Source organism: Micromys minutus (genome assembly GCF_963924665.1).
Source record: "Micromys minutus genome assembly, chromosome: 6".
Classification (NCBI taxonomy): Eukaryota; Metazoa; Chordata; class Mammalia; order Rodentia; family Muridae; genus Micromys; species Micromys minutus.
Genome location: NC_137975.1, coordinates 62,870,458 through 62,894,708, shown reverse-complemented (window position 1 = coordinate 62,894,708; position 24,251 = coordinate 62,870,458). Strand labels below are relative to the sequence as shown.

The window sequence follows — 24,251 nt, the reverse complement described above, 5'->3', positions numbered from 1 at the left end:
TTTAATTTGGCATCTGTTAAGTCAAATTGCTATTAAATGTCTGATGATAAAGTTCTATGTTTATCAACCAAGACACATGTATTATTTACTATCACGAAGAGCTGAGTGTCTTGCAGCTCAACCAGGAGATCAAGGAACATATAAGATAAAAAGATGAGATTCACATTAATGTATATAGTGACAAAGAACAAGGCTAAGAATGAGTCAGTTACCATGACAACCACAATGACCATTATTCTGGCTTCCCCATGAAAACCTTCTAGAATTTGGAGTCAGACCACAAAGCACTCCAGTGCCAGTTCATCCTTTTGGCCGACTGTCCAAGTTGAGCACAGGGTCACTCATCTTCTACAGACTTTCAGTGGCCCATGCTCAATTTAGTTTGGCGGAAAACATATCTTCCCCTTGTGCTGGACACTATGCTTGGGACTTGTCAGTGTTCTTCAGCTACTCGATAAAGTGTCATGAGGGAAGCTGTAGTTGTGGTGTATACTCTGTGGGTTTGTGTATATTCTGGTAACTGTTGTACAACTGTTGCTAGTTCTTCCAATGGCTTAGCAGTCATTAAACACTGCTGTGCTCAGGATTTTAATCAGACTACACACCACTACAACTGAATAATTTACTTGTCCACAAGAAAAAACAAATTTGTTGTCTATGAACCTGCATTTTTAAGGACTCTATTTGCACCACATTGCAACATTTACTCATATGTGGCTATAGTCAATGTTTGCTCTGGTTACCAGTGACACATCTCTTTGGAATACTTTTAAATGTTTCTTCAAAAGGGAAATTTGAAATCCCTCACTGTGTGTGTGTGTGTGTGTGTGTGTGTGTGTATAAATGAGTCCCAGAACAATGTCCTCTGGGGACATCACAGATCATCAGCAAATCTAGCGATACCTATACATGTGGGTCATAGTGCCTCAGCTTAGCTGGTACACAGTGCTTGAAGGAGTGGGGAGTCAGATAGGATAGAAAAAGGGTAAACTAGAAAAGAGGGAAAAGCCCTGAGTTCAGTTTGTAGAATGAAAGAAGTATTAAAAGCATTACATTACTGATCTTTAAATCTGAGAAGGTTACCCACCTGCCTCACTGACAGACCTATGTCCAGGAAAGGTACAGACAGTCTGCAGACCTCAAGACCTGGTCACCTTTGAAGAGTACTCAGGATGAGATCTTCTGAAGTGGCTTGCACATTTGTTACAAAGGGTGATGTATTCAGGTGCTAGCTGTGGTAAGAGGGTCATCCACCTTTAGGATGACTTGCTAAAGACTTCTGCCCAACAGGAGCAGTCTTTAATAGGTGGCAGTAAAAGATTCTAAGCCAGTCTTTAAGAAACGGGGTGGAAAGTGGATAATGTTGAGTAACAGATTATGTCACCTAGTTTAGATTCTGTGTTGGGCACATTGTAGCTGTGTGATGTTAGATAAAATTCAATCTCGGTGCTTTGTCATCTTCATCTGTACCATGAAGAGCATTCTTCATGGGGTCCCATGAGGATCAACAGATTGGCACATACAGAGACGATGATGGTACATGGCATATCATAGTTGCCTAATTTTGGTCTGGTCTGTACAAGCCATCTTTATGCTATCAAGTTAGCAAGAGAGTTCTTAGTTCCTAATTTACCACATTCTGACAAATTCCCTGACACGTGTGTGTGTGTGATCTAGTAGTATTTGACTGATTTAGAAGCTGAGAATCATTCCAGATAAAGAGTAATGTGTTCCCAATCTGTCAGGCACTGAGATAATAGTCTCAGTCAGAAATAAATAGAATTCCTCATTTTTCAAAGTGTTATCCCATAGCCTACTGCATTCACTCCTAAATTAACCACATAAAACCTGTAAGGGTGTATTATTCTGATTCTGTATACTAGGACTTCAAGGGGTTTGTGTCTAATCTAGCCAGCATTAGGTGACCATGCACAACCAATTCCAGTGGAAGTGCTACCCAACAAGAAGGCTGCAGACCCCTTCTACCCACGTGCTCTGTGCAGACTAGCTGAGTACTCACTGTCCTAGCAGAGCTGCTACATCCTAGCCATCAAGGTGCACAGACATCTTGTTAGAATGTTCTGTCTGGAGTGTGTATCAAGTGGAGAACAGAGTGCAGAGGATTACTGGTATTCTCAGATGCAGCCCCCCCTGAACCTGCTATTAACTATTAACAGAAGATAGCTTACAAACCCACTCAGAACATGCAGGGCTTCATGGCATACCTGGTTGCTTCTGCCGAGGTTTCGGTAAATTTGTGACACAGGTATGTGGGCACATCAGAACATTGCAGGGGTGCAGGGAGCCCTCCAGGAAAAGCTGCTTTGTTTCCGACAAATGGATGCCACCAAGTGGGGTTTTGGGAAGGGTATTTGCTGGTACCAAAGCCAGGCAATAAACTCCAACTTGATGGATACTGTCAATTGCCTGAAAAAGAAGAAAAGGGTGGTCATATTAAAATAGGAAATAAAAATAGAAACAGTACATAATGTATTTGTTTAGGTCTTCTGTTTGTATATAGGGGTATAAATGTGTGTGTGCGTGTGCATGCATGTGCACAAATGCTGAGTTTACTGTAGAGAGGAAAACCTTTGCTGTTGGGTTTTAAATGCTGTCCACTTTTATTTAGTTTTTTGTTTTTATTTCTTTTAAGAAAGGGTCTCTTTAGTGGCTCTGTGTCTCTCTTTCCAGCAATAGGCTCACTGTGCCTGGCTCTTTTCACATGACTTCTGAGGAGTTAACTTGAGTCCTTATGCTGACACAGAAAGTACTTGACTCACTGAGCTAGCTCTCCTAACCTCCCCCTTTTCTCTTTCTGGTTTTGTTTGTTTTTGTTTGAGACACAGGTTCCCATTATGGCGCAGACTGATCTTTAACCAGTGGCACTTCTCTTGCCTCAGCCTCTGAAATGCTGGGATTACCGGAAAGAGCCACTATAGCATTTGTAAATAACTGCATGCACAAAACCAAAAAACTCACAAAAGAAAAATCTGTCACAAGAGAAATTCATTTTCTCCAATTCAGTCTTACAAGGTATACAAACCATGCTTAAGGACAAGCCCCATACTCAGTAGTAGATGGTCAACACAGAAAGAACTCAATAGTGTTTTAGAGGGTTGTCTCATAAAGCTTTGTTTGGGCAATTTTTGTTTTTTATCATAAAGGTCTTTTGTATTTCATATTGTTTCCCAGTTTTGTGTTTTTATAGGATTTACACGTGTGCTGGTGTGTGACGTGTGTGCTGGTGTGTGTATCTCTCATGTCTATGTCTCTTGTGCTTATGTTTTAGCTCATTTTTTCTGTCTCAACCAGTCAGTCTGTCTCTGTCTCTGTCTCTGTGTGTGTGTGTGTGTGTATGTGTGTGTGTGTGTGTGTGTGTGTGCGCGCGCGCATGCACACACGCACGCAAGTACAAGTAGTTTCCTCCTTTCTAATGAGAGAAAGGAAAGGATGTGGATTTGGGTGAGTGGAGAGATAGGGAGGACCTGGGAAGAGTTGTGGGTGGTGAAACCATAATCAGAATATATTGAATGAAAAATCTGTATTTTCAATAAAAATAAAAATTATAAAACTATCTACTATCTATAATATACAAAAGTATGCATGTATGAACAATGCTCTGCATGAAGGCTAAATAAAGAGATAATTTTCTCACTACATTAAACAGGTTGTATACTTTTATATAGAACTATTGGAAAGCCACAAATAATTAAATAGGGGGAGAAGGGTACAGAAAAGAGTGTATATTCTTATGATTGTAATAACATATGTTTGTTTCCTTCAATATAACTGCTAATTAGTTTTGCATTCCTGACTTCTACCCTTCATGTGGTCAGCTTGCTTCTGGAAAGAATTTCCAATCAGGCAGTTAAAAAGTAGAATATGGGCATATAGGCAACAGAACGGTTGGCAAAGGTTGGGCCACAATCGTACAGTGTATGAGGAAAGCCGGAACTACTTAAATGCTTTAAGACACAGGCAGGCTACCTGGAGTACTCTGCTCATCCACTGGAAACTGTCTTCCTCTGTGGAGTCCGGCCTCTGCTCAGCCACAATCACTATCCTTTCATCATGAAGGACGGTCACTGAGAACACAGCTATCCTGCAAAGAACAGATGGACTTGTGGTGAGCAGAGGACAGAGACCTGCTTCCATGTGGCAGTAAGGACATATAATTAAGGTTAATTACTCAAATCTCAGGATGCCTTCACAATACTTGCAGACTAAGGCTGAGGGTGAGAAGGAACAACACACACCTAATATTTGAAGGCTATTTGCCACCTCTTTAAGGTTTGGGGATGAGGTTACAAGTATACCAAATGTGCAGTCAAAACCAGCTATAAATTCAGTCCCACAGAAAATAGTAAACTTACTTACAATCTTATGACTTTTGTGTGTCTTGTTTTTTTGTTTTTTGTTTTGTTTTTTTTTTTTTTTTTTTTTTGGCAGGTGGTAACTCAACTAACTGCAGCTCCCAAAGGCTGGCTTTGACTTAAGGATGAATTTATGTACGACCAGTGGAATGTCTAATATTTGGAGATGGAATCAACCTTTGAGTTTGGAACTGTAAAGTAGCCCTCTCCACAGCAGCAGAAAGTTTTCTTGCAAATAATGGTTCTTTGCTCAAATTTGCCTGCTTTGTATGGTTACCACACTAATTCAGACACTGAAAACTTCTATGATATATTCCTTCTTTTACAAATGGGTTCCTCTTTTCCAGTTTCTTTTTACCCTCAAAGTTTATTATTTTTTTAATTCTTTGAAAGTTTCATGTATATATATGATATGCATTGGTCATATTCACATTCTACTTTCTCTCCAACTGCCTGCCCTACCCACAACCCATCACATCAACCCATCTCTCTCCCAACTTCATGTCTTTTTTGTTGTTGTTTTAAAATACGACATGCCCATTAGTCTTTCCCATATGCACATAAGCATGGGGGGGGTCAGTGAGGCATGGCTAATCTGCCAGTAGCTAGCCTCTCCCAAAAGACAACAGACCTCCCATCTCTTAACAGCCAGCCATCAGCTAGGCCTAGAACAGTGGTCCTCAATAGTCCCAATACTACAACAGCTCCTCATGTTATGGTGACACCCAACTGTGAAATTATTTGTTACTACTCCCTAACTAATTTTTCTATATGAGTTGCAATGTAAATCTGTTTTCCAATGGCCTTAGGTGATACCTGTGAAAGGGTAGTTCGACCCACAGGTTAAGAAACACTGGTCTGGAGCCTCAAGAGCCCATCCCAGTCCATGCTAGAACTGCAAACTAGCTTCATCTTGTGCATGTCTGACACAGGCAATAGACTATAGTTTTAAAGATAATTTAAAGCAGGCTATGGTACAGTCATGTGCCTAGGAACTATTAGTTCTTGAAGATGAAATTGCATCTATAGGAGTTTCTGATTACTTCTACAGTACCAGAATGCTCAGGAGCTATAGGAAAAGATCTAAATGTAACATTTGCTGAGTGTCTACCAGGTATCAGGCAAGGTAGGAAGGAAGAAAGAAAACTGTGGGGGCACTCAAATACATAAGCAGGCGCTTTTCCATATAAATTATGATTGACTGATTTCTGGGTCTCTTGGACTTGTGTAGTTTATTGCAGAAATTTTCAAGATATTAAAGACTTCCTATTAGTTCTTGAAGATTCATAATGTTTCAATTTGATAGAAGAGGAAACTAAATCCAAATAAATCCAAGGAATTTCAGCAACTTTAAGCCCTATTCTACTGTGCTGACCTAGTTTTATGTCAAGTTGATACAAGCTAGAGATATTAGAGAGGGAGCCCTAGTTGAGAAAAATGCTTCTACAGACCAAGTTGTAGGCAAGCCTGTAGGGCATTTTCTTAAAGATGATGTGGAGGACCCATCCCATTGTGTGTATCAGAGAGGACACCATGGGCTACTGGTCTTGTGTTCTATCAGAAGGTAGGCTGCAAAAGCTACAAGAAGCAAGCAAGTAGCATTCCTCCATGGCCTCTGTATCGGCTCTTGCCGCTAGGTTCTTGCTTTGCTAGAGTTCATGCCTTGACTTTCTTCAATGATGAACAGTAATGTGGAAGAATAAGCCAAATAAACTCTTTCCACTCCTAGTTGCTTTTGGTAATTTGTATTTTATTATAGCAAGAGTAATTCTATGGAACCAATTTTACCAAAAATGAGAATTTAATTTGCAGACAATTACCACTAACCTTCCTCTGTAGACAAACTTCATGGGCTCTACAGCTAAGGCTGTGGCCACGATGTCATCTGCATTGTGTCTTCGTCCACTGACTACCATCAGGCCATCCATCTTACCCACAACAAAGACGAGGCCTCCAGGACCAACAAATCCCAGCAAACCTGTCCTTATGAATGGGTATTCGCTGATTGGAGCCCCGGAGCTTGTCATGGGAAATACCTAAAGGAACAAGGCTGAATTAAGCCACATCAAAGGATTAACAGGGTCATGGTCTTACCACTTCTCTGTGAAAAGAGACTAAATTTACTTCCCTTTCTCCAATAACTCTGACAGCATGAGAGCATGGTGACTCTGCTTGACAGTTCACAAACATAGTGTAGTGTTTACTCTTGTCAATTAGACAAGATTTTGAATCAGCTATGAGACATGTCTGTGGTTATATGTAAGAGATTTATCCAAAAAAGACCAAGTCTGAATGTGGGTCATAGTGTTTCATGGGCTGAATACAAAGAAAGCTAAAAACTAGCATTCATATTTTGGTGCTTTCTGACCGTAACTGTGGTGGGAATAACCATCTTACATTCCCACCACCATGGCTTCCCCAGCATGATGACTGTACTCTCAAACTTAGCCAAAATAAACTCTATCCACTTAAATAGCTTTTGTCAGGTAGTTCTAGGCAGGTCAAAGTAACTAATGCACATGGGCACACATTTCCCTTTGTTTCCCCATAGACTCAGCAAAGTTCTGTTACTTCTGCATGTCTGGGTGATATGCAAGGGCTTTAGGAAACTCATCTCAGGCTCTGAGCTTCCAGACAGGCAGCAGCCACTATGCTTAAAATACCAGGTCAAAGTGCTTAAGGGCAACACAACGTACACTTTAAAACCACATTCTGGGGGCAGCTCATCCTATTCATTGAGATGCTACTTTTTCTTATTGGAAGCATGTGGGAAAGGAAATGTAAAGAGAACACAGCTAGTCCAAAATGCAAATCTTGTTTACTTCAACCCTGAAGATAAATCATATAGAAAAAAAAATGTTAGACTTACACTCAGTTACAGTTCCAGAGTTTTAGAGTCCTGAGTTCATATTCATGTGTACGTTGATCCCCCAAATCTAACATTTAGGAATGAATAATCTATTCTACTCATGAATCAGTGAAATTCTGTGTTACTCCTAAGGCTAAGGCTAAATACTGTATGAGAAAAAGAAGTTCTAAGACCACTGTGATATAGTCCAGGACATCTAAACCTGAGATGTAATCCTTCAATGTCTCTGTTCACTGTGTTCACCACTCACAAAAAGCGGGTTATTTGTGGACACCAGATAGTCACACAAGCATGGCACACATCTCACACATATCCCACACATATTTGCAGCACACACATGCACATGTTTATCTGTACCCATGATCTCTTACCATATATACCTCACATACTCACTTGTACCACTGAAATCATTATTTAAGGTGCACATTTGATTCTCCTGAGTTCTCACATGGTCAAGTTTAGTTGATATTACAAGACTGGGGGAATGGCCAGCAGGCTTCCTGAGTAAGGACATTTACTTACACTTATGGGGATCCAATCACACGTGGTTTTCATTACACACCTGTCAGCTGAAGCCCAATTTTAAAGAAACTGCCTATTCTTTCTAGATACTAGCTAAAAGGTCAGAATAATGCTGATAACACAATTATCAAGAACAAAAACGGTATACAAATAGCAACCAGTTTAACTAATATGAATGCTCTTTTGTGAAATCTTCATCTTAGTAAGTTTTTTATCTGTTTCTGAATGCCTGGCAAAGCAAGCTAAAGGATCTTCCCATCAACCTACCTCAAAGGTGTTCTTGGTCATGCCAGAGAGACCGTAATATGATGTTCCTGTGGCAACTGCACAGACACAGAGCTCCCCTATTTCATCTGTCCTGCACAACTGAGGAATCCCATCGGGCTTCACTGAACACATGATGGCTAAAGACAAAACAAGAAAGCACAAGGAGAGAGAGCATTAGCAAGGAGAAGGGAAGTTAACAAATCCAAGTTCCAATGAGGGAACAAATGGACAGACATACCACCTTGAATAAAATTCCAATGCTGTCTAGGTGCTCATTCTCTAAGAGTTGTAACTTACATTGTATTAAAATGTCAGAGTTCCTTATGACAGCAATCACTTTAATTAGTTTAACTTTAATAAGAAAACGATATTTAAGGAGAGAAATATTATGTGCCATTTATGTATGACATGATACTCATCTCTGTGCCAGTCATTCTCTACACATGGACCAGAAGAACAGGTGAGAGTTCTAAACCACAGCCCCAGCCCTGTGAATGAAGCAGCACAGGTATGTGTTTGTAAGTCTTCAAAAGCCTTTCTAAGTTGAAAGCAGAATTACAGCCTCTAGTCACCTACATAAATCTGACCCCAGAGAATACTACTTTAAGTTTTTGTTGGCATTCATTGGGGATTGGGGGGGACTAAGGTAACTGGAGAGATCACTCAGTATTAAGGGCACTGCAGTTCTTGCAGAGGACTCAGACATGATTCTTTATACCCACATGGTGGTTTAAAACCATCTGTAACTCTAATTCCAGGGAATCCAACATCTACTCTGGCTTTCCAGGCACACATATGGTGCACAGACACACATGGAGGCAAAACACTCATACAACAACTTAGAGAGAGTACATATGAAGTTGGTAGGAGATAGAATTGGGGGCATAGAGAAGGAATTGAAAATGAAGAAATGTAGGTAGATTTGATCAAAACAGTATATGTATGTATGAGATTCTTAGTTATATTAAAAACAAACACTTCACTTCTGAGAATCTTGTATTCTACTCCTACACCCGTGCAGACTAAAGCTCAGATGTAGTCTTTTACATCAGAATGCAGCAAAAGTATAATCCCCCAACTGTAGAAGGTCTATTTTATTATGCATCCAAACTGTGTAATACTGTACTGCCTGGAAACAATCCAGTTCTGTATGTACTAAAAAAATGAACATAAGACAAAAAATGTTGTGTACTACATTCTATCACTGAACTTATAAAGCCAAAATCCAAGAAAGACAATATACAAGTGCATATGGATGTAAGGTATGTTTCTTAGCAATGATACTATACTATGGACTATTTCTGAATAGAAATCTTTGAAAAGAAACCTGTGGTACTGTAAGTGACTTGAGTGGATAGAAAGGTTTTTCACTGTTATGTCACCTGAATCTTTGGATGCCTCCAGCATGAGAATCTATTTACTTAGAAGCTAATTTGCATGGCCTTTTGTAAAGAAAGAAAGCAACATGACTACATAGTCTGGCTGGTCCTGGAAGTGGACAATGAGCCTGGGATAGCCTGAGTTTGAAGTTTGGAGACCTAAGTTTTTTTGACATTAAAAGAGCATCCACTACAGCAAGTAGAATGGAACAGTTAGAAGGCTATGAAAATTAGGAGCACTCAGTCCAGGCTTTATTTAAATCCATTAAGAGAAAGGCCACCCTACCTCACTTCATTATAGATGGGCAGTGTGAAAAACCCACCTTTCTATGATTCCATGAGGGCAGTGTGGCCTTTACCAACTAGGTTTTGTTCCAGCACTCAAATTCCAAACAATATCCTGTAAGAAGCCATTTAACTATATATGGCTATGTAGTATAACTAGATATATATCAATGACTACTGTTCATGTATGGACTTGCCACTCTATTGTATGAAGGAGCACAGAGAGACTTTAAAGAAGGTGGCCCGGATTCTGGACAAGAACTCTGAATGAGAAAGAACCCTGGGCTCCATTCTGGAATACAGAAATTAAGGACAAATATGCTGGTGTGTGTGGCCTTGTGAGACAGGCATCAGGCACAACATTCAACATGGGCTGTAGTGCTGTACGTGTCTTAGAAAAACCAAAGTAAAACCAAAGTATAGTATTCATGATGGACTGAAGAGGCAGGTGGGGCTGTGTGTGGAGTAGCAGTGTCTCTTTAATCAAGGGACTATACTGCTTCCATGATAAGTAGCTTCACACATAATAGAATGTCATGCCTCAGGTTTCATACATACTGTGCTAAGCCTCCCATGCCTTACTCAAGGCAGAGTGCTGATGTCCAGATTAGGCTGAGACATCAGGATGACTTGGGGAGTCTGAGTTGCAAAAGCAGAAGCAGCTGAGAAACACTGTGGATTAAAGAGTTGATTCATAATGCCTACCTGAAGGAAAGGGTTCCAGAGAAGAGATGTCCTTCATCAGCTTTATGAATATTTATGATTTCATGTTCTTAGGACAGAGAGCATTTTTAGGTGTCTAAAGATTAACCTAAAACATTTAGCATTATGTGCTGAACCCATGATTTCATACAAAGGAAAATGGAATGACAAAAAGAGGAGATGCTAGCCTGTGCTCAAAAAGTATATATTAACTGATGAGTCAGGAAGCCATGCCAGGACAGCACTTAGGAAAGAGGCTACCCCTTGGCTAGTGGTCCTGACTTCTATAAGAAAGCAGATTGAGCAAGTCATGAGGAGCAAAACAGCACTTCTTTATTGCTTCTCTGAACCAGCTCCTGCCTCCAGGTTCTTGCCCCATTCCAGCTTTGCCTTCCCCTCAAGTCTAATCCATAACAGACAATCCAAATAAAACCGTTGACTTCTAAGCTATTTACAGTCATGGTGTTTTAGCACAACAATAGAAACTCAAACTAAAACAACACTGCAGGGCTGCACTCACCTCCAGGCATGACAAGGCCGACATCCTGCACCGTAAGCACGGACAGTTTCTCTTCTGAATCCACACGGATCACACCATAGGTCAGCCCGTGCATGGAGAGCACACCTCGCCCTGGAGGCTGGTTGCTGTCATCTGTGGGCCTAAGATGGTAGTTTTAGCTGAGTATGTGCAAGTGCAAGCAAACAAACCATTCTACCTTTAGATGTGCACTTCTACCACACACACACACACACACACACACACACACACACACACACACACACGTGTGTGTGCACATGCTCTTTCTTCAAAAGTTTGCTCAATTAGGAGACTAGAATTATCCAGCCTAATAAAAAGATATATCTACCTCTCCCATTTCCAGGGTCTTGAGCATGTGACTATGTGCAAGTTTCCTCCATCAACTCTTAACATTTGTGAGAATAAGCAGGTAGGTTATTCATTTCTGCATCCCCCCCCCAAGCAATACAAACCTACAGACTGAGTAGGTATAGTAATGAAAGTCCAAAATTATGAACTCAACAATTAAAAATCCTATGTTCATTAAGTGAAAAATGACAATTTTGGTAATCATTGCATTTGTTTCTATAATTTTCTTTATTTCTACTATATTTTATTTGTGGAGTCTTTCTACTGTGCTAATCGCAGAGATAATACTGAGGTTCTTGATGGCAATCTCATTAACCCTATTTTTTAACTTTCCCTGTGAAAATCTTTAACAAGGTTTTAAAATCTCTATGTTAGTCTATAAATGTGAATTTGTGGCCTAACATTAGAATAAGGTTTATATAAAATCTTAAAAAGCAAAAGTTAAAATATGGGTTAGTATCTAACAGTTAAAATTTGCAAAATTTTATCTTGCCTGAATCAAGTAGTTGAGATATTGATAAATAAAAGTGTCAGGAAATAAAATTGTTTTACTTTTAAGAATTAATAATAGTAAGGCTGACCTAACAATGAACATTTGCTTAATATAAGCTCTATTAAATTGTCTGAATCTGTACACTGAAAAACAAACTGCATAGCTTCCTTCTTGGCCTTTTCTCTTTAATGCCGGTGTCGGCAAATCAAAACTCTAAAGTGAAAAACAGCAGCCCTCAGGAGCTCTACCACCATTTCTTCCTCCACGAGAAAGATCTGATACACAAGGAAATAAAAGCCACAGGGCTGAAACTGGGGAAGGAGTTCAGTTGGCTCAGTGTTTGTGTGGACCATACAATCTTTAGCTTTGGGTACGGTGGCATATGCTTGTGATTTCAGCACTTTTGTTGGTAACAACAGGAGGTTCAGGAGTTCAGAGTCATCCTTGGTTCCATAGAACAAGTCCAAGGCCAGCCTAGAACATACGAGGCCCTGTCCCAACAGTAAAAACAAAACAAAATTCCTTAGTGCTGGCCATGAGCTAAATTGCCCTCAAGAACAACCCTTCTGGTACCTATCTTAACCTTATTTAGAAACAGAATCATGACATACACAGTAAAACAGGATTATGTTACCCAAGTGTAGACCTTACATCTACTTGCAGATGTCTTTAGGAAATGCAAAAAGACACAGGTACAGAGAGAATGTCTCCTGAAGACAGAAGCAGACTAGGCTGACACACAAGTCGAAGGATGGCAAGGCTGTTTCTACCTCCAACAACTGGAGAGAGGCCAGTGACAGATACACTCCTGGGGCCTCCAGAAGGAACAGCTGCCCACACCTTGACTTCCGGCTTTAGACTCCAGAAGAGAATCAACAATTTTTTCTTTAAGGCAGCCAGCTGCACTTCCTTGTTAATAAAGCCTAAGGCATTGATATATTTTCTTAGCAATAAAAGTCAGAGAGTTACATAGAAGCAACATCCTTAGAGTAGTGCTAAACACACTTGGTGACAGCAGGCACTGCACACCTGAAGCCAAGAGGGTGGCATACTTTTAAGGTCCAAAAGAATGTGGTTTAACATCTTAGTTGCAACCTTTTTGTACACTTAATAGTTGGAATGATTTGTAAATGTATTCAGTATCTTACATTCATAAACTGTTTCAGAAGTGATTAATACTAACCTTGCATGAACATAGTTTCTAATAATACCTGTTATAGCTAATAGTCCCTTGTTGGTGAGAGAAAAGGGCCCCAGGGTTTACTTCCTTACAGAGTTAGAAAAACACATGGGAAAGGCAGGAGGAAAGGCATATCAATTCCTAACTACCTTCTGTAGCCCAATCACCCCACCTGCCTCTCAACATCTCCCCAATACCTGGTATACTTAATGGCGGCTTCTTACTTGATTGCAAAGCTAACACTGATGTTTTTCAGTGACAGAAATGCTCACTCTTTTACAAAGGTATACTTACTCAAATCTTATAGTAAACTTATATAGGTACAATTACTGCCTCACTTTCAGATTAGGAACCTAAGGCACAGACATGTTTCCTGTTGCTGTGACAGGGCACCTTACAAAATCACATAAAAAATAGCTTATTCTGACTCATGGTTTAGTCAGGACTCACGATCTAGTCCACCACAGTGGGGAAGACAAGATAATACAGGTGAGGCAGCTGGTTACAATGTGTCTGCAGCTGTTTTCAGCTCAGTTTCTCCTTTTATTCAGTCTAGGACTCTAGCCACTGCATGGTGCTGTCCACAGTGGATCTTCTCACTACAACTAGCCCAATTTAGAAACTCCCTCACAGACATGCCTAGAAGTTTCTGTCCTATGTGGTTTTAGATACTGTCAAACTAACAATAGGATTTGACCATGACACGTGCTAACTGTCCAGGTAAATGGTAGAACTTGATGGACCGTAGGGTAAACCTCATGTCCAGACTTGATCACTACGGTCCTCTCATCTGATGGCTTCCCTGTCTGCATCGTCAGGATACAAGGCACATCTTAGCTGACTGCAGCTTTAGATGAACATTTAAACACAAATGTATGAGTCACACAAAGAACATTCTCAGCAAAAAAAAACTAGTTGGATCAGACATCACAACTGGCTAAGTGCTTAATGTTTTACCTACTCTCCTGTTCTACCCAGCCTCACCAGTAATCTGTCCACATTTAGCTATGTAAAGCTCTGGCCTCTCTGATATGAAAGTAAATATAAATTATGTGCATATGCAAACATTTTCAATGAGAAGCAAAATCATAATATGCATATTCTGCAACATGATTTTACACAAGTACATCTCTAGATCTTTCCATGTATCTGTACACATCTAATTAGAGAAGGTACACACAAAGAACAACCAATGAATTGAGCTGTCTTAATATATAGTATTCAACAATAGGAACATAGGGTCATTTATTTTAGCTTAAATTTTATATAGAAGAGAATATATCTTCTCTTCTATATAACAAAAAAACAAAGTACCCACACTTAAAAATTTCAGGAACCCAAAAACCTTATAACAATACACAGCTTTGCTTTTCTTCTAACGGGATGAGAATGCATTAGCATTTTCTTATTGATTAGCTTGTATGCCATAAAAGCTCCATAGTTATACTAGCATGCATTCAGACATTCTTTATACTAACTCTAGTCGAAGATGAGGACACATTTCTAGACCATGGCCATAGCTCACAGACAGAAACAGGTGCCACCTCAGGCGGCCTCAAGAATGTGCTTCTCCCAATGGTGCTCAGCTGTCTCTCAGAGGTCTGCATTAATTTCTCCTATGTTGATGAAAGACACATTTCTCTTCCTTTTTTCAGCTGTGTTTCCTTGATTTTTGTATGTTTCTAACACTGTGATAAAATACCCTGGCAGGAGCAGCTTAAGAGAGGAAGTGCTTATTTGGGTTTACAGTTAGAGAGAGGATACTGTCTATTACAGTGCTGAAGGCATGGCAGCAGGAGCATGTGGCTGACTGGCCACTTCCCATCCATAGTCCAGAAACAGAGAATGAATGGACAGAAGACAGGGCCAGGATAAGAAACCTCAAGGCCCACCCTAAGTGTCTTACTTCCTCTAGAAAGGCTCCACTTCCTGGTTGTTCCATTATAATCTTGAACAGCACCACTAACTGGGTATAAAGCGTTTAAATGCATGAGCTAATGGGGGGAACAGGCATTTCTTATTCAAACCACAAGAATTATTAACTGAGTCAGTCAGATCTTTTTCTATCATTTATTGTCCAAGGAAATAAAAATATTCCCAAGTAGAGAAGAGATGGTGAAATGAAAAAAATACAATAGTGCTGATAAGCAGAATCCAGACAGATTCAAAACATTTACTTAAATAATCAATATGAACAAATTAAACACTGGCTAATAGAGACTCATTTGTCAACTTCTAGACTTCGCTCAACAATGAAAAAACATGCTCAGGACTGAAGCAATGAGTCTTCACAAAGAGCAAGCTACAAGAAGAATGAGTTCAGCAATTTCCAGGAATGCTAAAGGGCAGTTTCTTTACCTAAGGATATGGAAGGAGTAAAACACACAGCTATGCATTATACACAATGGCGCACTGATGTATAAAGAGCAAATTAAAAGAAGCAGAGAAAACAGCATGCTCAATCTTAGCACTTTGGCTTCATAAGAAATATGCTCTAAAGTAAATGACTTCAACCTGTGTCTGTATTACTTAAAAATGTTCTCAGCATTTCTTCCTCTTAACATGGCATTTCCAAGCTCTGTAAAGCATTCAATAAACTATTAGCTAATCTTGCTGTATCATGCCTGAAGAAATAGCTTCTATAAATTTCAAACTATAGTTTGCTACTGCCCACAGCAAGCAGAACCAGGCCAGCCTCAAAGGCACTAATACAAAATAAATGGCGGCATGCAGTCATGATGGTTCCTTTCCCAGGGCTTAAGAGAGTAAAGGTGACTGACTTCACTTGCAAAGGTTTGCAAGTGAGAAAATAGAAATCCTTCATTCTCTCATTGTGTATAGGCTATTTCCAATGTACCAATTCTCACCTGAGGAACAGTTGGACATTTGGAGAGGAAACAACCACAGGCAATCTTATGTTCCCCTCCTATTGACTTTAACATTCACTGCTCTGTTTCTGTATAATAAATCATTACAGAACATACACACGTATATCATAGTAAGACTAGCATTAATAAACACCTAGGATTTGTGGAACTCCAGCTATACATCAGGTATACTTTTAAATAGTCAGAGTGGAGATATGTATGTATGTATGTATGTATGTATGTATGTATGTATGTATGTATGCCTATGATGCAGGTACTTTTTGATCCCCAACACACAGAAGCAAAATCTAGCTACAAAGCCAGTAGGCAAACAGTAAGGAGATGGACACATGGTGGACGAGACTAGCTGACCATGGTACTGATGGAGAGATGGCAAGCAAGGTGTGGCTCCATCCCTGGAACCTGGTAACACCAGAACACCAGACACTTGCTCCACTTGGTAGTATCAAAGTAGCTAATTTAGCTGAGTATGAAGGATAGTGGCCCCTAATAATAATGTAAATGGTAACAACAGGAGAAGCAGAAGTTTAGGTCAGCCTTGGCTACACAAGCAAGCTAGAAGCCAGATGAAGATACGTAAGACTTAGAAAATAGTCCAAAGTAGCTTCAGGAATGCCAGTTCTGTGAGAACATCTAGGTTTACAGTAAATCACTAAATTATTATGGCACAACATACTTGATGAAGGTTTCTTCTAAACTGACCAGGACTGGGAACGGGGTACTTTTGCTTTTGAGTCACAAGCCATTCCTGAAGTTTACACTTTTGGATGGTGTAAACTAGCACTAAGGTGCCTGGGTCACCAAGCATTGTGCAGATGCAGTTATCTCCATTGGTTATCAATCTTTCTAGAGGTTCTTTGAAAAACGGAACCAAAATGGCTCATGATAAGTTAACGGCACCATGTATCTATTTGCTTTGAAGCTGCTTAGAGAGCAGCTGAGACTGAATACTTATTTTAACAAATAGTATTTGTGGAGAATTTTTCAGAATGCCAGAAAAAAAATTCAAGCTCAATTTACCCTCTTAGTTCAACCTTCAGTGTGAAAGACATAAAATTCAAAAGATAAGTAAAGCCACACTCTTGGAAGTGATGTTGCAAAGTAAAAACAGTACATGTCAGACCAATGTAGCTTTCTCTTCTTTCTATCATGCTTTTGAATGCAAACTGTTTTCCTCTGTCCCTTGTGTTGGAGCACTCAGTCCCCAGACAGTGGTGGTGTTTCCGGAGGCTATGGAGCCTTGAGGAGCTAGACCCTAACTGAAGGAAATGTTTTACTTGCAAGTGTTATTAGCCATCTAAGTGGCAAGACCAGAGGACAGTCAGCCCATAAGCACAGTGAGGAGGCAAGTTCCTCACTGCTCTGTCCCTGTGAGTGTTCTCTCTACATAGGATGTTCCACAGCTTCTGAGTACAATTTAATCTAGCCAAGTGTGGTGGTCTGAATGAAAATGACCCCCACTACTGTAGGTGTGATCTTGTTGGAGTAGATGTGTCACTGGAGGTAAGTTTTGCAGTTTTAGACACTCAAGCCAGGCTCTCTCTTCCTGCTGCCTTTGGATTTGGATGTAGAACTCTCAGCTACCCCCCAAGCACCATGCAGCACATTGCCATGCTTCCCATCATGATGAGGGACTAAACTTCCAAACTGTAAGCCAGCCCTAATTAAATATTTTCCTTTATAAGAGTTGCTATGGTCATGCTCTACACAGCAATAGAAACCCTAACACACCAAATAATAGGATATACTCCTCAATCTAAGTGGTATATGGTGAACAAGAGATTATAACTGCTCTCTTGGAGGTACTTAAATCTGGTCCACACCGAAGTGATTTTCAGTTCCAAAACATTTTATAATGAAATATTTATAATTCTTCATAAAATTTTTAACTTAAAATAATAAATACTGTTCTTTCTTACTATGTTTTATAAATCAAACCATGGCTCTGTAATTTTGTTTATTTTTAAGTAATTATGAATGCTCTTAAAATATTCATGGCAATTTGTGAACTGGAATTATTTTTTTTTCTTTTACAATTCTGTGTTCCTAATTACATCCAAGGAAGAAACTATTTGATTCCATTAGTAGTGGGGTATTGCAATTTAGTGGTATTTTGTCTCTTGATTTCCCCCAGCTTTTTAATCTTTTTTTTTTTTTTTTTTTTTTGCTGTTACTGCTTTTATTTATTTTATGTAAACACTGTTGCTGAGTAACTCTACCATTTTTGGTTTAAATTTTAAAATATAACCTAAATATTAGTCTTTTGTGTTCATACTACATTTCTATTGATATTATGATTACATAGAAGTTTTTTTAAGTAGAAAAAATGATTACTTAAAAAAAATAATTTAACCCCATCAATAATGTCTTATTGTGGTAAAACATTCACAAAGTAAAATATACCATCTGAACCACTTTAGTGCTCTCCCCTCGGTAGGCTTCATTTTCTCTGTTTTTAGTTAGCTGCAGCCAGCCATAGCTGAAAACGTTCAGTGTAAATTCATAAACAGCTTTAGATGTTGGTGTCCTGTTCTGAGCAGCTTGGAATATCATATCACCTGGTTCTGCTCACCAGGAAGTCATTCGTAGGTAGAGCTGTGGTACCCACATACTATTACAATAAATAGTTACAATTAGTCTACTTCATTACCAGTGCTGTTAATCTCTTCCTGTGTCCAGTTTATTTTTAACAACTTTATTTTACTAAACAAAGATAAATGTACAGATTTTAAGCATTTTTTGCATAAAATTATACAATACATTTTTGTCAGTACTTGCTTTTTTTTTTTTTTAAAGGTTTGATAGTGTGATAAAGATTCCACCAGTAACAATGAGCATAAAGTACATGTAAAACAAGATGCAACCTGGAAATAGTCAAAGTTTTCTTGGTGTGTAAAGTTTTTTTTGTTTTTTTTTTTGTTTTTGTTTTTTTTTTTTTTTTTTACAATGAGCAGATAGTACATGTAATACAGGGTACAACCCGGAATTTGTCAATGTGTTCTTGGTGTGTAAGGATTGAGCATGACTTTTTTTGTTGTTGTTGTTTTGTTTTCTTTTTTTCTTGGACTTCATACAGTCTGTGAGTTGTTTCTGGAGCAGTGCGAGCCTCTGGGGTTAGCATCCCACTATCAGTGACTGCATATTATGTCTGTTCTTTTGTGACTGGGTTATCTCACTCAGGATGATATTCTCTAGATGCAGCCATTTTCTTAAGAATTTGGTTAAGTCATTGTTTCTGGTGGCTGAGTAGTATTCCATTGTGTAAATGTACCACAAGTTTTGTATCCATTCATCTACTGAAGGACATCTGGGTTCTTTCCAGCTTCTGGCTATTATAAATAGAGCTGCTATGAACATTGTGGTGCATATATCTTTGTTGTGTATTAAAGTGTCTCTGGGGTATATGCCCAGAAGTGGAATAGCTGGGTCTTCAGGTCCAGCTTTTTAATCTTACAACTTGATTTTCATAAAGCAGAAGAAGATTGTTAGAGACAGGGGCATCATTTTCATTTCTCTGGAATTACATTTTAATTGTTTTTATTATCATTAATATTTTTTGCTAGTATCAAGGTGCTGAAGCAGAATCTTCTTGTTAAAGACTTTTTTTAGTTGATTAAATTGTCCCAGTGTAAATTAAAAAGCCAAATATCAAGTGGGGATATGGCTCAGTGATTCAGAGGCAGGCTGCTCTTGCAAAGGATTTGGGTTCAATTCCCGGTACCCACATGGCAGTACACAACCATCTGAGGGGGATCTGATGCAGCCTTCTGGTTTCCATGGGTACCAAGTACAAATGTAGCAAACATCCAAACTCATAAAAAATTTAAAATGATTCTTAAAAGTCAAATATGACTGGGCTTGATGCTACATATTGGAAAACTTGTGTATTTAGGAGGTAGAGGCAAGAATATCAGGATTTCAAGTCCAGTCTTAACTACACAGTGAAATCCAAAGCCCACTTGCATAACATGAGACAGTGTCACAAACTGACAAAACAAAGTCTGTTCTCTTCCTGTATCCAGTAAATAAAAGAGACCTGGATGTCAGTTCATAGGGGCCAGATAGGCATCTGCTGACCTATGCTTTGCTTTTCTCATCTGTTTGATGAGTTTAGTACCATATTCCATGTTTCCCAAGTATTCTTCTACTCTACTACAATTTGCCTAGAGAAAAAAAAGAAGCATATAAAATATTATGATGACTATAGTAAAAAAGTAATTTTTAATACTTAGGTGTCTTGGTCTGTTTTTTCTTGTAACAGAATGCTATATAGACTGATCAACATGATTTGTTGAGGTTTGTTGAGTTTCTGGTTCTGCAAGTTTGGAAGAAATCCAACAAGCGGTTGTTGTCACTGGTAAGTCCTGTGTGCTATTTATCATACCATGATGGAAGGACACACATGTAAAGTTAGAGCAAGCATGTTAACCTCCTACTTCACTCTTCATATGATGTCACTATTGTCATCATGTGATGATCGTCTCAACGAATCCTAATCATCCTCCAATGGCCTCACCTCCAGACATCAACACCACAGATTAGGAGACCAAGTTTCTTCTAAAACCCAAAATTATAAAACTCAGTAAACAAATCTATCCTACAAGAAGCTAGAGCATAAGTGTATGACTGACCCACATGCAGATGGAAATTTATGTAAACAGAGATGAACACATACAGACGCACAAGGATGAGTTTATAGGCTCCTCTTGCTACTTTAACAGTAACATGCTATATCAATACTGTTCACTCTGCTTGGAGACTGCCTTTCTCTAAGAATACAACATTAGTCATAGCCATCATCTGTGTCTGGAAACCACAATGTAGGCACACTCCACTATGGCTGACTGTTCTACTTCCACAGTGCTCACTAGCGTCCTCTGCTGGCTCTTGGAAACATCTCTGCATTCTGCCCATACATCAAGCAGGATACTAGAGGCTTCATTCACTATACATGAGCTAGAATCTTTTGTGCAAGAGGCCTTCTGTATTACTTACAAGAAAAAAAAAAACCCACAGTTAGATACTCAATAGTTAGTGGACCATGGCCATCACCTCAACAAGGTCTGAAGCTCTGGAAAGACTTTTCACATATCTATTCATTTGACCCATGGGCATGTCCTCACTGGCACCTATGGTCCAGGCACAGGGGCCACCTAAACAGCCTTTTTATAACTCTCCTAGCATGCAGATTTGTGATTCATATAACCCCCTCTCTATCCACCCCTCTTCCCCCTTCTTTTTAAATGGAAAAGAACCACAAAGTGATAGATGTGCCAAAGGGCCGAACAAATCTGCCAAGAGGCAACAAATGCATCTGCAATTTTACCTTCACTGATTACCATAGATAATAATCAAGCATCTTTTAATTAAGTGGACTAAAAGCCAGGCAAGCAATCAGCTGTACTGATGTTTACTGGAAGTTCAATTTCTCTTTCATTACCAAGGCAGAATAAGCTGTCCTTGGAAGATTATTAAACATGGGACACAATTTGGCTAGATGACAACATAGAAGAATGTCAGTCCTAACCACTTCAAGCCAGAGTAATTAGTCCTCTGAAGTCTTTCCTCTAAAACAGGACAGCAAAATCTAATACTGAAATGCTTGTTTACCTTTAAAAATTGCAAGTATTATGCAAAATACACATGATTGTTATTTGGAAGGTCAACTTGATTGGATTATGAAACACTTTGGAGACTAGTAAGACACACTTTTGGGTAGGTATGTCCAATGGGCTTATCCAGAGAGAATTAACTTAGGAGAGAAGTTAAATAAAAGTTCTTCCCTAAATGTGGACAGTACCATCCCATGGGCTGGAAACCCAGACTGAATAAAAAGGGAGAAAATAAGAAAACGGAGCTTCATTATTCCCTGCTCTCTGCTTCCTGGTCTTTTGAGAAGTGAGCAAGCAGCTGCTTCACATTCCTATCAGCAGACAGCTGCCTATGACCATGACTTTCCTACCATGATAAACTACGGCCCCTAGACCGTGAACCAATGAGAATATCTCAAGTATTTGATAACAATGAAAGCATTGAAAACAATTCCCCGTGAGCATTCTAACTCCTTCTACACTGTACTGTATGATGTTTCTTTTAAAAAGTCCCATTTTTGTCTTTGAAATCTTTAATGAAGCTTTTCACAGCCACACATAAAATAGTTTCACAGGATATATCAAAGCTCTTTTTCTTAACCTAATAATTTAGCCTCAGACCTCTCACACATGAAAAATTCAGTTCAGATCTTCAGAGAATGTTTCAAATGCAGTGAGAGCCACTTGTACCAGCTCATTTTTACAAATCAATAATCCATACCATCCTATCCATAGCATATAACATTCACATGCAACATCAACCAGGACACTTCTAACTATGCTCACATACTGTAGAAACAATCCACAGAGAATGTTACAACAAATGCCAAGTATGTACACTACTGCCATCAAATATATTCTGGAACTGATTAAATAAAGAGTGTGAAGAAACAGAATTCAAATGGAGACACTACTAACAGCCAACTTATGGAAACCACTTAGGAGTCTAACAACGGAGCAAACCAAAAGGAAATGTGGCATATAATCACAGTAGGATTGTTTTATAACCATTTTAAAAAAGTAAACTTAGGTTGTATGGAAGCACAGCTTAGCATGAGCATTGGAAAAACTAGGATTGTCAATCACAGGTCTATTTTCTTTGACAGAAAGAAATGACACCTAGTCCCCTAGAATACCAGAGTGAAAGCTGGTCAGTCAGCCTGGGTTCTCTTTGTTTTTCTATTAGGAGTCAGCCTCTACCACAATCCCCCCTCCCCAGGACCCTAAGCACTGCTCAAGGCCCTAATCCTGCAGTTAATAAAACTCATACATCCCTATCAATGAGGCCCCAAGCACATTGCATCCTCTAAAAATAGAATCTATCCTTATGCTTATCACAGACCCTTCCTCTATGCCAACCATTCTGAATCTCTGGGTCATGACCCCTCTAGGAGTCATATACCAGATATCCTACATATCAGGTATTTACATCACAATTCATAACAGTAGAAAAAATTAGTTATGAAGTAGCAACAAAATAGTTTTCTGGTTGGGGTCACCACAATGTGAGGAACTGTATTGAAGAGTGGCATTAGGAAAGTTGAAAACCACTGCTCTAGGCCCTAGCCCTGAACTCTGCTTATCAGCCAATAGAATTCATTTTATTGTAAAGATCACAGGCCACACATGTTCTACTATGTTTAAATGTGTAATAAACTATAAGGTCAGTCCCTGGAAAGCTACAACCAAGTGCCTGTAGAGAAGATACTGTCAGTGGATAGTCTCCCTGCGGGCTGTGAGGCTTCCATGGTAGAAGGGGCGCTAAGAGGTGGGGAGGTAGGGTATCTAAGGGATGTTCCCACAGGGTTGTATGCAAGAAAATAAATGCAACTAGAGATAATCACTGGTCTCAAAAGGGCAAATACTGTATATTTTCTCTTGTTTGTGATTCCTAGATTTTGTATAGTCATATAAAGGAATGTATACATATATTAAATAAAAGAAGTCATACTTAGGGGAACAAGGAGGGTTGAAGAAAGGAACATTGGAAGAACAGGGTGGGGGCAGAATATATTCAAGGTATGAAATATACCTTTAAGAAAATAAATATATTCAATGCTGAAAAAAGTTGTTATCTCTTCAAGTCAGTTGTCTCAGGGAGTCTAATCCCAGTAGTTAATTAAACAGTTCATCTGCTTACAATGCCAGCATTGGTTTAAACATGCATAACAATTAAGCAAGGAAGTGGCCACTGTAAGACTGAGAATGTGATCCGAGGACAAGGGAAGCACCATAGAGCAGGTCTGGACTCAACACCAACTTAGATGCTTAAGGTTTTCCCTGATTCAAACTCAAATCATAGCTTATCTGCTTCTGTTCCAGAATCTCAGGATCAATGTCAATCAGAAAACTGACACATTTGAGAACATCACCACACACACCAGGGAGGAGGAGGAGTAGAGGAGGGTCATTACCTGCTATGACCTGTGTCTAGAAAACTGTCATGACAGTGTGCCCACAAGACAGGGTTATGTGTGTGTGTGTGTGTGTGTGTGTGTGTGTGTGTGTGTGTGAGAGAGAGAGAGAGAGAGAGAGAGAGAGAGAGAGAGAGAGTGAGTGAGAGAATTATGTCAGACTATAGGCAACACCCTAGGCTATTTGGTGAAATAGAAGCAAATAATAAAAATCCAAAATTGCATACTATCCCACTGTGTAAGCTGTAAACAATGTTTATAAAGTGTGCGTAAACTCACAAGAAAAAGCATGGTCCACAGTAGCATCTCTTAGAAAATCGTGTAGTGTTACACATGGAAGGAAGCTGAAAGTACATATGCTTGAATACTATTTTTACTCATTCATCAAAAAGTAATTAAGTA

At 39.2% G+C, this 24,251-nt stretch overlaps 1 protein-coding gene across 5 annotated transcripts in view; it reads right to left on the bottom strand.

The window, feature by feature from the left end:
• The window catches only part of DIP2C (disco interacting protein 2 homolog C), a 358,059-nt gene that overhangs the window by 54,047 nt on the left and 279,761 nt on the right, over positions 1–24,251 (bottom strand). For all 5 annotated transcript variants that reach the window (XM_080917646.1, XM_080917643.1, XM_080917645.1 and 2 more), the window contains 5 exons: positions 10,918–11,057; positions 8,032–8,168; positions 6,201–6,409; positions 3,988–4,102; positions 2,226–2,427 (listed from right to left, as the gene is read on the bottom strand). In XM_080917646.1, the coding sequence (XP_080773772.1) occupies positions 2,226–2,427; positions 3,988–4,102; positions 6,201–6,409; positions 8,032–8,168; positions 10,918–11,057 (803 nt within the window). The remainder of the gene's footprint in view (positions 1–2,225; positions 2,428–3,987; positions 4,103–6,200; positions 6,410–8,031; positions 8,169–10,917; positions 11,058–24,251) is intronic.